Raw genomic sequence first — 16,041 nt, forward strand, 5'->3', positions numbered from 1 at the left:
GGATGGGTCCCATGGTTAGTGTTCTCAACTGCTGACCAAGTGATTGGAGGGTCAAGTCTACTCAAAGGAGCATGAGAGAAAAGGTCTGGAGATCAGCTTCTGAAAAATCATCCTTGGACACACAGTGGGCAGTGCTCCTGCCACACAGGGAAGACTTGCCAAATGGCTCTTGGTTTTGTTTGTTTCCTAGGAACAGTGTTAGAGTTATTACTTGAGTAACCAGTATGTTTAAATGTTTGAGTCTGTTACTGATCTTTGAATACAGACCAATTTCTATTTATTTATTCGTCTTTTTTTCTCACTTGTTTTCCAGGCAAGCCAATTTTCTCAGTTGATATTCACCCTGACGGGACCAAGTTTGCAACTGGAGGACAAGGTGCGTCACACACACACACGCACACACACACACACACACACACACTCCTCTAACCCCTGTCCCCCATGGTTTGTTCTTCCTCTCTTGGTTCAACTGCTTAGGATTCATGTGGTCATTCACCTCTTGGACTCCAGGGAATTCAGCTCAGTCAGGAGAAAGCACTCTGGGAGCAGGTGAAAAGACCCACACCAAGGGATGACCTGACCCATAGCTTGGTTCCCAGCTTCACTTAATGTCTCAACACCAAGGTGTGTCTGATGGCAGAGTGACTGTGAGGGCAGAGCCTAACCCCACATGATTTTTCCCCTAAAGCTGGGTCTCTCTTTGACTCAGACAGTGCCTTTGTGAGTTCTGTGACCTGAGGTCATGAGCAGCAGACGCCTCTGCCCCAGGAGAAGTTCAGGGGCACCGACTGGGCAGGGCAGGGAAGGAGCTGCCTCCTTTCTCTGAGCTGTGAGAGTCGCTGGGGCCTGGGTGAGGAGGTGCTTTCTCCTTGTCCACTTAGGAGGTCCAGCTTTCTCAGTAGTAGGTTGAGGACAGAGATTTAAGAAAAGCTGTAATGCTTACCTGTTGACCCAGCAGCCATTCCACATGTGTGGTTTTTCTGGCATGTCTGTTTCCAGACAGAAGGAACCCTGGTGTCTCAGTGGCTTAAGTGTCGGTTTGCTAGATCTGAAAGATCAGTTGAGCCCATCAGCCACTGGTGGGGGGGGGAGGGTGGGGGGGGGCAGTTTGCCCTCAAAAATCGTCAACCTCAGAAACCCTGTGGGACAGTTCTAGTATGCCCTCCAGGGTCACTATGAGTCGGAAGTGACTCACTGGCAGTGGATTTACCTTTTTTGGTATCAGGCAGCTATTGAGCCCCTGATTAAGAGTTGAACTGCTGTTAGGTCAGCAGTTCAAATCTACCAGCTGCTTCTCAGAAAAAGATGAGACTGGCTGCTCCCATAAAGAAGAGCAGCTTCAGAAACCCTAGGGAAGCATTCTACTCTGTCCTGTAAGGTCACTTTGAGTCAGAGCCAGATTAATGGCATTGGGTGTATGGGGTGGGAGGTAGGGGGAGGGTCTATTTCCAGAAGTGTACTGTAATAGGAAGTTGGGAACGGGACTAGACTTTCATTGGGTACCAGTTGTGGGAAGTGCAGAAAAAGAAATGATTAGTAAACCATATAGTTGTGTTTTCTATGAAAGCCGTGCCTTTGAGTAGAGCCACAGAAACCCCAAGTCCCCTTGTTCATTCAGTTCACTTCTCATTTGTAGGCGACTGAAGGACTGACCAGGAAACAATGAGCCTTGTGCCTATGTTCAGGCTGCATCTCAGACATGGGTCAGCTATAGGGCTAGTCATGGACTCCATCCACACAGGGCTCCACAGGGGAGGGAGACCCCAACAGGAGCTGTGCTTAGTTTCTAGGGCGAAGGTATCCTTTGAACTGTTGACTTGTCCTGGGCAAAAATGAGGTCTTGTGTTCTCAGGGCCCCTAGTGGACACATGTTCAAGGCTAGACTAGAACACAGGTGCCTCCTCACTGTTAGACTAGGATTCTTTTTTTTGTTTGTTTGTTTTACAGAGATATTATTAGTTTTTGCTTACTTTTGGAATTCTAACTACTGTGAGAATGATTTGAAATGTGGTTGTTTAAAGATTACTAAATTAAGAAATTTCCAGCTTTATCCAAATATCTTCTTCAAGTTGGTTTTGTTTGTCCCTTCCTTATAAAGGCTGTGTTATTGGTATGCTGTGGTGTTAGGTTGGGATGGATTTCTTTCCCACTCATAGGGAGCTCAAATATGTACCTGTAGTTCTAGAAACCTCCAAATGGGGAGCGACAGCCCTTAAAACCGCTCTTGAGATGTAAAAGAGGAGAGGTAGCTTCTTTGTCCCCCCAGTTTGGGCTGGATGGAGCAAGAAGAGACTCCTGACACAGATTAGGGTTCTTTATGTCACGTCTGGTTGCTCTCTGTCTCCTCATTCTGTCTTCTCATTGGCTCCCACAAGGATCTGCCTTTCTTCATTTCCATAACTGACAGCAGCCATTCTAATGGAGCCTTTAGTTGCAGCTCGCTAGAGTGGGTGGGAGGGATCTATGGGAGGCCTGACCGTCCCAACTACTCTCTGCCATCAGCTTTCTGCCATTCGCACATTGAGTTCTTCTTAACCTTTATTTCCAGGGCAGGATTCTGGGAAGGTTGTGATCTGGAATATGTCACCAGTCCTCCAGGAGGATGACGAGAAGGATGAGAATATCCCCAAGATGCTCTGCCAGATGGACAATCATTTAGGTATTTCAGAGTGGCCCTTGCAGGCTTTGTGTGTTGGCAAAATGCCCACAATTAGTAGGTGTGTTCATAATTAGAAAGCTAAGGCCCAGTGTGGCGATAACTGGCCTAGGCCTGCTCTCTGAAGGCACAGATGTTGGCTGCACACCAGGGTGAGTTATTTGACAGAAGACTCAGCCCACCCATAGAACTATCCTTGGACAGTCTGCAGGTACCACTGGTGATTTCTTGCTCAGCAGTCCTTACTACCTGATCCATGGGGCTTTGGGGCCAGTGACCTGAATACGGGAAGCTTCTGGGAAGGGGACAAAGACCACTCACCATAAGGCCACTTAGAGGGTCTCCAAGTGGGACTGTGTATGGCACTCAGATTCTCCCTGCCACGACCCTTTGGCCACTGGCCAGTGTCAGGGTCGCCTTCCTGCTCTTGTGCCTTCAACTCCTGCCCGAGCATCAAGGTAACTGTAGCGAGCTCAGACTTCCAGCCCAGTACTCTCCGTCCAGGGACCACTCTGGATGCCCCACTGGCCTGCTGGTGCATGGTGCCTGGAGCACCAGTGATTGCCGGGCCATGTTTAGCTGTCACCTTGACAATGGCCTTTGTATACTGGGGACTCCTGGACCTCCTGACTTGGAAGGGGGCCTGTCTGCGAGAGCTTTACCTTGAGGCCCAGAATCCGTCTCCAGCCCAGGTGAGTTTGGAAGATCCAAATGTAAAAGCGCAAGGAGCCCCAGTGATGCTGTGGGATAAGCATTGGGCTACTATCCACAAAGAGTCACAGCGCCAGGAAGCTTAGGGAGCAGTTCTATTGGGGCCAGGGTGTGGTACCCCATCAGACTCAACTGGAAAACACTCATAAAGGTCAACAAACAGACCTGGAACTATTTGTAGCTTTTCTTTTGTTGTTGGTTTTTATTGGTTGTTGTTTTGTTTTTTTCTTTCTTTTGTTGTTTTGGCCTGTTTTTGTGCTTATTATTGTCTCTGCATGTCTATCTAGATAAGATAGGTGGAATAAACAATCCGGAGGGCAAAACAATGGGACCGATGGTTCGGGGGGACACAGGAGAGGGGGAGGCTGGGGAAAGGAAGGGGGGAGCCAACAAACCCAGGAACAAGGGAACAACAAGTGATCTAAAATCAATGGTGAGGAGGGTGTAGGAGACCTGGTGGGGCTCGATCAAGTGCAATGTAGCCGGGAGGAATTACCAAAACCTGAATGAAGGCTGAACATGATAGTGGGACAAGAGGAAAGTAAAAGGAAATAGAGGAAAGAATTAGGAGGCAAAGGACATTTATAGAGGTCTAAATACAGGCATGTACATATATTTAGATATTTGTTAAGTATTAAGGCAGCAGATGGACATTGGGCCTCCACTCAAGTACTCCGTCAATGCAAGAACTCTTTGTTATAATAACCTAGCATTCTGTGATGCTCACACCATCACTGAAGACAAAATTGGTGCATATGTAAATGTGAAGGAAGCTGATGGTGCCCAGCTATCAAAAGATACAGCCTCTGGGTTCTTAAAGGCTTGAAGATAAGCAAGCAGCCATCTAGCTGAGAAGCAACAAAGCCTACAAAGATCACACCAGCCTGTGTGATCATGTGATGTCTATGGGATCAGATATCAGGCATCAAAGACCCAAAACAAAAAATCATATTCATGTGAATGAGAGGGAGGGCAGAGTGGAGACCCAAAGCCCATCTGTAGATAATTGTGCATCCCCTTACAGAAGATTCACAAGGAAGAGACTAGTCAGGGTGCAGTATAGCAACCCCCTTCCCCCATCATGACCCCAATTCTACCTTGCAAACCCAGCTAGACCAGAGTATGTACACTGGTACAGCAAGGAGCTAGAAACACAGGGAATCCAGGACAGATAAGCCCCTTAGGACCAATAATGAGAGTAGTGGTACCAGGAGGGCAAGGGGAAGGTGGGGGGAGAAAAGGGAAACTGATCACAGTGATCGACATGTAACCCCCTCCCAGCAGGACGGACAGCAGAAAAGTTAGTGAAGAGAGATAGCAGTTGGTGTAAGACATGAAAAAAAAAATTTATAAATTATCAAGGGTTCATGAGGGGAGGGTGAAAATGAGCTGATACCAAGGGCCCAAGTAGAATGAAAATGTTTTGAAAATGATGATGGCAACATATGTACAAAAGGATGTATGTATGGATTGTGATAAGAGCTGTAAGAGCCCCCGATAAAATGATTTAATAAAAACATCCCAGTAAGGAAACAAAAAAGGTGGGGGAAAAGCAGGGGTGGGGGAGTAGTTCTTTGTGTCGCTTAAGTCAGAATTGACTGGCTGCCCCTTGGAAAGTCTAGAAAAGACCTATTGAACACATACTCTCATGTCAAGAGGCGTTCCTACCCAGCTGTCCAACTAGTGGACAGCCCTTCCGAAAGCATAGTGTTTGTGATGCGGGCCTCCTGTTGGCTTGTTCCCTCAGGCAGCTCTTCCTGCTCTAGCCCCGTTCTGGTCATTTGCTATCTCAGCACAAATCGCCAGTACTTTTCCTGGGTCTCACTCAGTAACTGTGATGAGCAAAAGACATGAATCGGTTTTATAAACCCTTTATTTTACATCTTGCCAAACTCTGCAAAAAGCAAAAGGGCCATGACTCCTGGATGTTCATCACCCTGTTTGTTTGTTTGTTTTTCTTCCCAGCATGTGTGAACTGTGTGCGGTGGTCAAACAGTGGCATGTATTTAGCTTCTGGGGGAGATGACAAACTGATTATGGTGTGGAAGCGGGCTACGTAAGCATCATTTTCCTTCTTCACATTTTATTTCTAGAAGCTTCTCATGGGCCTTCTCCTAAGTCCCCTGTCCCTACCCTGGCACTGAAGGTCCCCAGAGCTCCACCTTTGTAGATAATAGGAAGGACCCAGAGAGAGTTGCAGGTATATAATTGGTATTAATTATACCCCTACCTCCATCCTTGGTGACATGAGTCTGGGCTGCACAGTGCCCCTTGAAGATGCAAGGCTTAGCCCTCCGAGGACTAATATGTCTCTTCAAATGAAGTGTCCCATAGGACCCCAACATACAAAATGATCCAAAGTCAAGGTGTTCAATGGGTTTCGAGGTGGGGCCCCAGAACCCACCCACTTTGCCATTCACCCCATTGTACTTCAGCCTAAATCAGGGCTCTCCCTGAGATCTCCTGCGGCACATCTAGAATGAGCTGGCCATCACCTCAATATTTTCCTTCAAACCTGAGGGGAAGAGTCTCATGGCTTCCAGGAGCCTGTGCCATCAGGCTCAGTGACCTGTGACTCTGGGATAGTTGTGCCGGGAGGCAGACCCCACACATTGCTCAGCTGGTGTAGTCCTGTAACAACCTCAACGGCAGAAGACTGCCAGCCCCTTGGCCCACCTGGCACTTTGGCACGACTATGAGGAATTTTACAGGAGGAGCTCAGGGGGTGACAGGGACTCTGAATATTGCTGGTCTCAGTGCTACCTCCACTGCAAGGCCCCTATGATTGTTCATGTAGAAGGACCAGTGGCTCCACTGGTCTCTCTGCGTCTGCTCTGAAGAGTGATGTAAAAAAACCTCACCACTATTGTTAAATACCACTTGCAGTACTTAACCTTGAAAACTGAAATAATATATATAGCAGAGAAAATGACTCACACACTGCTCCCCCTACCCCTTGACAACCAGGGCTATTACTATATTGGTATTTCTCTTTCCATATATAGCTATCAGCCCTGATACGTGCATTTCTGTACCTCAATGAGAGCGTCTCATGTATGATGTCCCCCTGGCTTGCGCCTCTTACCTGGTTATATATTGTGGCCATTTCCACAGGTCATCTTTGACCATGAGAGTTTGGGAATTTTTTAGTTGTTCTTGCACACCCTTTTCTCCTTGAAACTTATTTAACCACAGAGGTGTGCTATGGGTGGCCATCTAAAGTACTCTGGAATTTTTAACGGTTTCATAGTATTTCATTCCAAGGTCATGTTCTGTTGCCTACCTTGTTGGAGCCCATCTCTGAGCAGTATGGTTGTCCCCAGCCCTTGTTTGTGGCTTTGATCTTCTGGCCACAATAAAAAGTGCTGTCTATAGCGAGCATCTCTGCCATGCCCAACTTTTCCCATGAGCACCTTGTTGCTGCCTCTCTCCCACAGGTATATCGGCCCCAGTACTGTCTTTGGCTCCAGTGGCAAGCTTGCCAACGTGGAGCAGTGGCGCTGTGTCTCCATCCTGCGAAGTCATTCAGGCGGTGAGTGGAGCTGCCATTGAGTTGGGTGGACCCCTGTGCCTAGGCTGCCCTCCTGTCCCCTTTCCACCATGCCCTCGTCTATGCATTCTGGGGCCCCCACTCCTGCCCTCACAGGGGGTCTGTTTCTGTCTTTAATGTAGTACTTTCCATATCCTGCTATTTGTCCTGGTGAACTGAATCAGTACCTTCAGCAGTGGAGCACAAAGTCTGTAAGCATGCTTTATTTATTCCACCGAACCCAGCACATGGGTGCCCACTGGAAAGCTGCTGACTCGACCTTGAGTGTGTTTACAAAGTGCCTTTAAATGGACTGGATGTGGAAAGAGCTACATTCTACACATTTGGGTTCAAGAGGGGGGTTGGTCTTATACCAGCCTACAACCATGTGGCATACGCTGTGTGGAAGACCAGAATGAATAGAATGTAGACTTATCTTTGCCTGTACCCTAGCCCAGCCCATGTGATGTACACTATGAAACAGGGAGATGGAGTCTAGACTTCGGGGGAATGTACTAAGGAAAGAGATCAAGGAAATCTGCTTGTAGGAGGCAAGTATCTAGAAAATCGTGAATAAAAGGGTTTTTCAGGCAGAACAGGCATCACAGGCCAGGGCCCCATGTGAGAACAGGTGGAATATGAAAAGTGAAGAGGCAGCATTTCACCTTTATTGCATCTTTACCTATGAGGCAAGGCGCATCACAAAACAAGGTGAGTCAGATGTGCAGGGACCAGGAAGGCTTGTGTTCTTGGGAGTGAATATACCCTTTATCAAGTCTGTCTTAGACCAGGTTCTCCTGAGACGCAAACCCAGTGAAGCTTATATATGTGTATGTACAGAGAGGTTTATCTCAAGCTCACACCGTTTAGAGGTGAGCAAGTTCCAAGTCTGTGCATCAGATGTCAAGCTAGAGGCTTCTCCTGACGCTCTTAGTTTCAGGGGCTGGTGAATCCCAGATCAGGTCAGATGACAAGCTGCTAGTAATAGAGGTGAATGAAAGTTGGCTGGTAGGATGGCAGTTGCTGATAACTCCCAAGATTGGCAGGCAATATGTCAGACCGCTGGCTCAAGTACAAATGCCCAGAGGTCAGATGCAAGATGCAGACTCAGCAAAAAAGCAGCCCCCCACCCTGGAGGAAATCTCATCATAGAGGTTTCCTATGTCTTAACTGCTAAATCACTGAAAATCCTGGTCCAGCCAAGGTGACCAAAAAAACCTTAGCTATCACAATGCAACGGACAGAGAGCCATTGGAAGCTGTGAAGCACCAGAGGGTGAAGATGGCAGCTGTGTGAAGAAGGGGATGATTGCAATAGATACAAGGGCCTGAAGCAGACCTGTGATAATTGAGATAACGGGGGGTGGGGGTGGGGGTGGGGGGGTTGGTGGAAATATGTGAAGGGAAGATACCTAGCCAGGTGTCTGCATGGCTAGTGGCATCCTCTACCAAGACCATAACCACAACAGGAAACCACCGGATTCTAAGGACAAGCACCAATTCACTGTGAATTCTATCCTGTTTGAGGGCATGGAGGAAGTCTAGAGACTGTTGGAGTTGAGGTTCAAGGGAGACGCTAAAGCAAGAGAAAGAAATTTGGAAAGCATCGGTAATAATGTGGAACCGTAGATTCTCCACAAATCCCATGTAGATAGGTCAAAGGGAGACAAGGCCATCGTTTGGTGACCACAGATGGAGCACATGTGTGTGAAAGGTGGAACAATAGTATTCTGTTGTCAAGGACAAGAAGAATGTATAATTTTCCCTCATTTATTTCACAGCTGCTTAATGGTACAGACCCGTGGGGCTGCTCTGGAGCACAGTGCATGTCCACACGTGGGCCAGGGCCTCCAGAGGAGAGTTTTACAGAGCCCCTAACCTGGCACTCAGGCCAAGCTGTAACCTCCAGCCCTTGGGTCTCCTTTAGCAGACAGGTGGTGTTGGTCACCTTCAACTGGGCTACCTGCCCCTCATGGTCACTGGTTTTTGGTAGCAGATATGAGTGGAACAGTGCCAGAAGAAAATACAAAATTTCAATATTAACACCAAAGAGCCTAAACAGAATAATTATTGTTCAGCATACAGAAGTTGAAGACCACCTTTGGAAATGGCTACTGATCCCTAAATTCTTTATTGGTGCATTCTCTCAAACTTTTAAGAGCAATTATTCCAGAAAAGAGAAATGTTTGTTCTTCAAAGAAAGATACAATTTTGGTTTTCCACAATCTAAAAAAAAATACCAGTGAAACAAAAACACATAGCCTGCTAAGAGTAAAAAGAAAAAGTGTAAACAAAATACTAGTGAATGTGGAATTATTGGAAAGCCGTGGGAGAATTGTGCAGTGTGAAGAAATCTGTTAATATAATTTAACACACAAGGAAATTACTGGATATAGTTGAGTATAAACTGACCCGAACATCAGCCGAGGCACCTAATTTTACCACAAAAACTGCATTAAAAATGTGCTAAAAAACTCAGTATATAAAAACACAAGTATATGCAGTAAATAAGAAAAAATCCGTTATCTCAGGAACTGGACTAAAAGGGATTTCATATAAATCCACCATCAGTTCTTAATGAAAACCCTTTTTCCACATGGCGAAGGAAGCTATTTCCTCAACCTACTGGTCATTTTCAAACCAGCAGCAAATATCACAGCTCTTGGCTCCCTGCAGATCAAGAAAAGGCAGGGCTGGGTACTTTCTCAGTTAATGCATTGTTTTGGAATTATGACACAAGGGAACAGAAATCAGAACAAAAATAAATGTCCACTTGGACAAAAAATCCTGGTCCTGCTAAGAAACCAGAAGATAACATCCTTGGAAACAATGAGGAGTCAGGGTACCTTTTTGACCAAGGTTCTCAGGCTGAGAGGGTGACATTTGAGTACAGCTCAGATAGTGGTAAGGCAGTAGTTCTCAGCCTGTGGTTCTCGACCCCTTTGGGGTTGTAAAACGACCCTTTCACGGATTTCCGATGGTCTTAGGAACTGAGACACCACTCCTCTATCTGTCTCCAGGTGGGTCCACCCACATGTGGATATGCCCACCTACGAGTACCGGCATGGAGATTGTTATCCATGCTACACCATGCTTCAAGACAAAATTTCATTGAGTAATTAGAAATAAATATTTCACAATATATAATTACATATTGTTTTTGTGATTGATCACTATGGTTTAATTATGTTTAGTATGTAACAATGAAAATACATCCTGCGTATCAGATATTTACATTATGATTCATAACAGTAGGGAAATTACAATTAAATTTCATTAGCAATGAAAATAATGTTATGGTTGGGGATCACCACAACATGAGGAAGTGTATTAAAGGGTCGCAGCATTAGGAAGGTTGAGAACCACTGGTGGTAAGGGGACCTTCATGTGGGCACCTGGGAGAGCCTTCTAGGCAGAGGAAACAGCCAAGGCAAAGCCCTGCTTGATGTGTTCAGAGAATAACCAGGGTGCTGGGGCAGAGTGAGTGGAGAGGGGACAGAAGTGGTGAGCTGGGAGCCTGGGCTGTGCAGCCTTTTGTGAGGGGCTCTTTCCCAGAGAGCCTCTATATCCATAGGGCCATCAGGATATTTAAAACTTCATTTGCGGGCCACGCTGGTCAAATGTCTAATGAACTCGCCTCTCATGATGGCTGAAACAGCTTCTAGTTGGTGAAGCATGTGATGTTAGCTAGTATTGATGATTTTGTCAGCCTTACACGGCTCTTAGGCCCGGGCTTTGAGTAGAAGAGTGATGAGTCTGCGGGAGGCCGTCCTGGAGAGTCAAAGGCATCATTGGGGGCTAGTACAATAATTAGGGCGAGACATGGCGAGGTTGGGAGCTGGGTTGTGCCAGGGGATGTAGTGAGAGGACAACATGCAGCTCTCTTTAAAGGTGTAGCCAGTTCACTTTCCTGGTGGGTTGATAGGCTGTGAGGTATCCGGAGCAAAGGAAACAAGAGTGGCTACAAGGTTGTGGGCCGAGCAGTGCAAAGGAGGCAAGCGCTAACCCCTGAGTTGGGGAAGGATAGATGGGGGCAGGTTTGGGGGAAGTTGTAGAGGTTTAGGGTTAGACATGTGGAAGCTTATCCAGCTTATCAGAAGCGTGGGTGAGTAGACACTCCATGTAGGCAGTCAGTCAGTGGGGATAGAGTCCATGGGTGGGATCTGGGGCTTGCTGGAGGTGAAGAGCCAGCCAGAGAGCCTGCCAGGAAGGGCTGAATGAAGTTGCATTTCCAAACAACACCACAGGGCCTAGGGAGGCATCAGTGAACAGCCACGGCAGACTGATTCTCACCGCAGCATTTTGTTGGGGAGAGGACGTGTATGTACATTCTCCCGAGACAGACCATACTCAAATAAGCAGCAGATGTTAACCAGAGAACACCTCTACCAATTCAACCAGGAAACAACAGAATTGAATGTGTACTAACCTCTAGCAGAGGGACTATTCGAAACTAAACGTAATGCCATCAAGTCTATTCCAACTCATAGTGACCCTATAAGACAGGGTCACTGCCTGGGTTTCCAAGACTCACTCATTATGGAAACAAAAAGCCTATCTTTCTCCTGTGGACTGGTGGTTTCAAACTGCTGATCTTGCTGTTTAGCAGCACAATGCACAACCCACTACACCACCAGAGCTCCAAATAGAAAATATTAACAAGGAGCAAATAGACATCACAGAGGGGAATGATGGCTTTGTTTGGTACCTAAAACTGGCAGCCAGTTTTAGAAAGGTGAATTGATGACTTTACAGCCAATGTCTGGGTTACAAATGCTGCATGGAAGTGCTGAGAACGTCACTTCTCCTGGGCCCCCAGCTGATGGTTCCTCCTCTGTCCTAGAACTTGAGTACCAGGTGAAATTCCAGTGGTCTACACATCTGCCTTTCCCATACACTGAGCTGCTAGGGAGGGGCTGGTGAGTTGGCTTGGTTTATGGAGGCCCTGCTTGCTTGTTTGTTAGATGTGCTGCCCAAAAGACCTTCTTGCCGGTACCCACAGGATCTGAGACCATTAAAAAGAACCAATTTCTACAATAGATATGACAGTTCCTCACTTAGATGAATACAGTTCACATGAAACACTGTAAAATATACAATCTAGAGCAGTGGTTTTCAGCCTTCCTAATGCTACGACGCATTATTACAGTTCCTCATGTTCTTGTGACCCCTAACCATAAAATTATTTTTGTTGCTACTTCATAACTGTAGTTTTGCTATTGTTATGAATCGGGTGATCCCCGTGAAAGGGTTGTTCAACAACCCCCCCCCCCAAGGGGTCACGACCCACAGGTTGAGAATCGCTGATCTAGAGGGACCCAGCGTAACTGGTTGATTCCCGTTGGATGCCTTGGAAGGAAGAGGTGCCCCTCAAAGTGTCTTGGAGGTGAGACCATTCTCATGAGAAGGAGTTGGGCCGGACAGTGATGTTAGCTTGTTCACTTGTTCAGTGAATCTTTCTCAAGCCTTTATGTGTGCTGGGCATTCTATTCTGCTGTGTGTGTGGCTCACAGCAACTCACTTAATGCCCAAGAGGCTCTCTGAGGAAGGGCCAGTTGTGGGTGGAGAAACGAGCTCTCGTGAGGACCAGGCTAAGAACTGAGCGTGCATCAGAGTCCCAGTGTGTGATGCCTGATGCTGAACTTTCATGGCCTCATCTGAGCTGATGAGATGTCATAAACTTGCAAATACTTACTGACTGACTGCAAATGCTTCCTGGGGAATATTTTTTCAAATGAGTTTTAAGAGAGAAAAAACAAACGCTGGTTCTGATGGTATCCAGCAAAGGACCCTTAGTTAGGCACACAGACCCCCGAGGCTGCTGCCTGCTTGCTCAGCAGTTCGAGGTAGTGTTGACTACCCCCACTGTCACCCAGTTCTTCATATGCTGCCTGAGACTCTGCTCTTCTTTCCAGATGTGATGGATGTGGCGTGGTCACCCCATGACGCCTGGCTGGCCTCGTGCAGCGTGGACAACACGGTTGTCATCTGGAATGCTGTGAAGTTCCCAGGTCTGGTGCCTCCCTCCAGCCCCCTTCAACCCTTGCTGAGCTGCTCTCCTGTGTGGCCACTGCCTTTCTCCCTAGTTCTGGCACCAGCCCTTGTGTCCTGGAGGCTGGAGTTCTTTGTGTCCTGTCAGTAACCATCCCTCTTTTTTTTTAACCCCCCCCACCACTCATAATCAGTTGTATATATTTGAGGCTTAAAAAGAAAGTTGCATTTTCACATTAAAGGAAAATGTTAGCTAAGTGCTAGCTCAGGTGATGCAGGTCATGAGGGCAGTGTGTGGACAGCTGGGTCTCACATGCACATGGGCCTGGCTCAGTGACACTGCCCTTGGGTTGTACTTACTACATCTGTGCTAGGGCCTTCCCTCCACTGTCTTCTCTTCAGGGAGGCCCCTCGGTAAGATAGGGACTCACACAGCTCCCAATCTAGTTTTTCATATGGACTGTGTTCAACCATACCAGACCCACTGCTGTTGAGCCCATTCTAACTCACAGTGACCCAGTCGGACAGAGTAGAACTGCCGCTTGGCAGTTTCTGAGCCTGGCAGTTTCAGGCTTTGCAGGAGCAGACAGCCTCATCTTTCTCCTGAAGACTGACTACTGGGTTCAGACCATCAACTTGTGGTTATCAATGTGTGACCCCTTGAGCCACCATAGATCATTAGTGTGTTTAATGTTATAATGAGATAGCCTGGCACGTGACTGCATTTTGATATCTAGAAAAAGATTTTTCTTGCCTCCGGTCCATGTTTGAGATCTGTTTTCCCTTTTGTGGGGACATCTGAGATGAGAGGCCCGTTCCCACCCAGCAAGCTGCCCAGCAGTTCACAGCAGAGGTGCTCTGGTCACTGCCTTGGGTTTCAGTCCATGAGATGACGTCATGGGCTTGGCTGTTTGGTACCTCCAGCCCACGCACAGACAAGCTGGCTTTCTGCCTTCTGGTCGGGCTGCTTTTGTCTGAGGGGAGAGCAAATTAGAGGACTCTTCTGCTTGTGGCAAGAATGCCTAGTGGTGTGGTAGGCTACGTGTAACAGCAAGGACAGTGATTCGAACGCACCAGTTGCCCCCTGAGGAGAAAGACGAGGCAGTCTGCTTCCAAAAATATTGACAGCCTTAGAAACCCTAGCAGTTTTATCCTATCCTACGGAGTTGTTGTGAGTCCAAATTGACCCCGTGGCAGCAGGTTTGGCTTGGTTAAACACTTGGTTTGTGGGGGGAAGGCGGTGGAGTTGACCTGGGCTGGCTCCCGAGTCCCCACCTCTCCTTGGTTCTCCATCCTGTGGCTCATGGACTGCCACTCCTGTTTATCTGCGTGAAATCACACTGTTTTCCCTTAGGTAAGCTGCTTTTCCAACTTTCTTATGATTTATCTATTTTTTTCCTACAGAAATTCTAGCTACTCTAAGAGGTCACTCTGGTTTGGTTAAAGGGCTGACCTGGGATCCTGTTGGCAAATACATTGCCTCTCAAGCTGACGACCGCAGCCTGAAGGTGTGGCGCACACTGGACTGGCAGTTAGAGACCAGTATCACCAAGCCTTTTGATGAGGTAACTAGAGACACAGCCCAGAGTTTGGCCCCAAGTCCTGGCGCTTGAGTGGGCTCCTACAGGCTTCCTGAAGGGGCCCCTCAGAGCCGGCTGGCGGGCATGCTTTCTCTCTTTGCAAGGCAGAAATTGAGGGTACGTGTTCCTTCAAAGTCAGAGTGTGAATCTCAGGTCCCCTCTTCAACCCTGGCTTGTTTTTGGCAGTGTGGAGGTACAACCCATGTGTTGCGGCTCAGCTGGTCACCCGATGGGCACTACCTGGTGTCTGCTCATGCTATGAACAACTCCGGCCCCACTGCCCAGATCATTGAACGGGAGGGCTGGAAAACCAACATGGACTTCGTGGGGCACCGGAAAGCCGTGACTGTTGTGGTGAGTGCATCTGGGCTTGGTGGGGGCCCTGGCAAGTGTCTTTGAGTCCAGGTGTCCAGCTCCCAGTCAACACCTTATCTTCAGAACAACCTGGTGGCATGGGAATGAGGTATTGGGCTACCAGATTCTGGACATAGCAGAATCATGTTTCCTTTTAAATACATTTAAATATTTGAAAATGAGTTTTACAAAATAAAATGCTCGCATGTTTTATTGGGAAGAATGACTGGCAAATACCACCAAACCAAGTCTTTGACTAGGAGCATCGGGGCTGCTCAGGGGAGCTTGTGTATAGTGGCCCTGGCAACCACCCCGCCCACCAAGTCCTGCATGTATCCTGGCTAGAGACTTCTGGATTTGTCTCCTTGGTGGAGGGGAAGCAGCCAGCAGACATGGGTCCCAGTACCATCTCAGGAAAAAGAACCTCTTATCTCCACCTTCGTGTGTCAGACAACCTCAGAGCCAGCTGAGACTGGTAAAAGTGGAGGGTCATTTGGTGCCTGGTCTCAGGATTTGAATCAAACAACAAACCATCCTTATCATTCTATTCTTTCTGCGGGTCCAGCAAAAAGTACTGGCTGCTTGGGCTCCAGTTCACACATGTTCGGGTTTATTCCCAGTGTAATTGGTTTAAACACATCTCTGTCATCACTGGATGGGCACAGAGGGGTCCTCTCAGTAATATGCTTATCTTAGTCTCGTCAGGAGGCCCTCCCACCAAAAGATCCAGTCAGAACAGTGGCTTCCTAGGAGGGGGTAGGTTCAAGGCAGAGAAGTCAGCCCAGAAGGTTATGGCGCCTTCAGAATTCCAAACAGCTTGATAGATGTTTTTGAAAGACGGGACAGTCAAGAGAGGCTAATTAGGAGGAAGTTATACAAATAGAAAAGGGCGTTGGCCGAAATGGTTGTGTTGAGGATTTCCACCACCCCCGCCTTCCAAACACTGCACCTGTTCCCTCTTCAAGGGTAGGAAGTCTTGTCCTCAGAGAAGTTGGTTGGGAAACTTGATCCCATCCACCTTCCAGCCCTGATATTGCTCCTTCTGATTTCTTTTTCTTCCCCAAACTCAAGGGCCACATCAGAGGAACACAATTTGAGTTTACTGCGGGTTTCTAGACTGCCGATTTGACTTGGTGTGAATCAAAGAGCGTGGGACAAGTTAGAGGGAGGGACAGAGATGGAGACGCTTTACAGTTTGCTGTCTTTATGCAGTAAACACTA

The 16,041-nt window shown here is 47.5% G+C and overlaps 1 protein-coding gene across 1 annotated transcript in view; it reads left to right on the plus strand.

Annotated features, from left to right (window-relative positions):
* Positions 1–319: 319 nt before the first annotated feature.
* The window catches only part of LOC101654797 (protein HIRA), a 47,926-nt gene continuing 32,204 nt past the window's right edge, over positions 320–16,041 (plus strand). Inside the window, exons 1-7 of the mRNA XM_045291304.1 lie at positions 320–376; positions 2,549–2,659; positions 5,333–5,423; positions 6,805–6,899; positions 12,811–12,906; positions 14,333–14,451; positions 14,653–14,820. Of these exons, the coding sequence (XP_045147239.1) occupies positions 2,581–2,659; positions 5,333–5,423; positions 6,805–6,899; positions 12,811–12,906; positions 14,333–14,451; positions 14,653–14,820 (648 nt within the window). The 5' untranslated portion in view covers positions 320–376; positions 2,549–2,580. The remainder of the gene's footprint in view (positions 377–2,548; positions 2,660–5,332; positions 5,424–6,804; positions 6,900–12,810; positions 12,907–14,332; positions 14,452–14,652; positions 14,821–16,041) is intronic.

This window comes from Echinops telfairi, unplaced genomic scaffold, assembly GCF_000313985.2.
Source record: "Echinops telfairi isolate 266 unplaced genomic scaffold, ASM31398v2 ScPeMD7_70;HRSCAF=299, whole genome shotgun sequence".
In the NCBI taxonomy this organism is placed as follows: domain Eukaryota; kingdom Metazoa; phylum Chordata; class Mammalia; order Afrosoricida; family Tenrecidae; genus Echinops; species Echinops telfairi.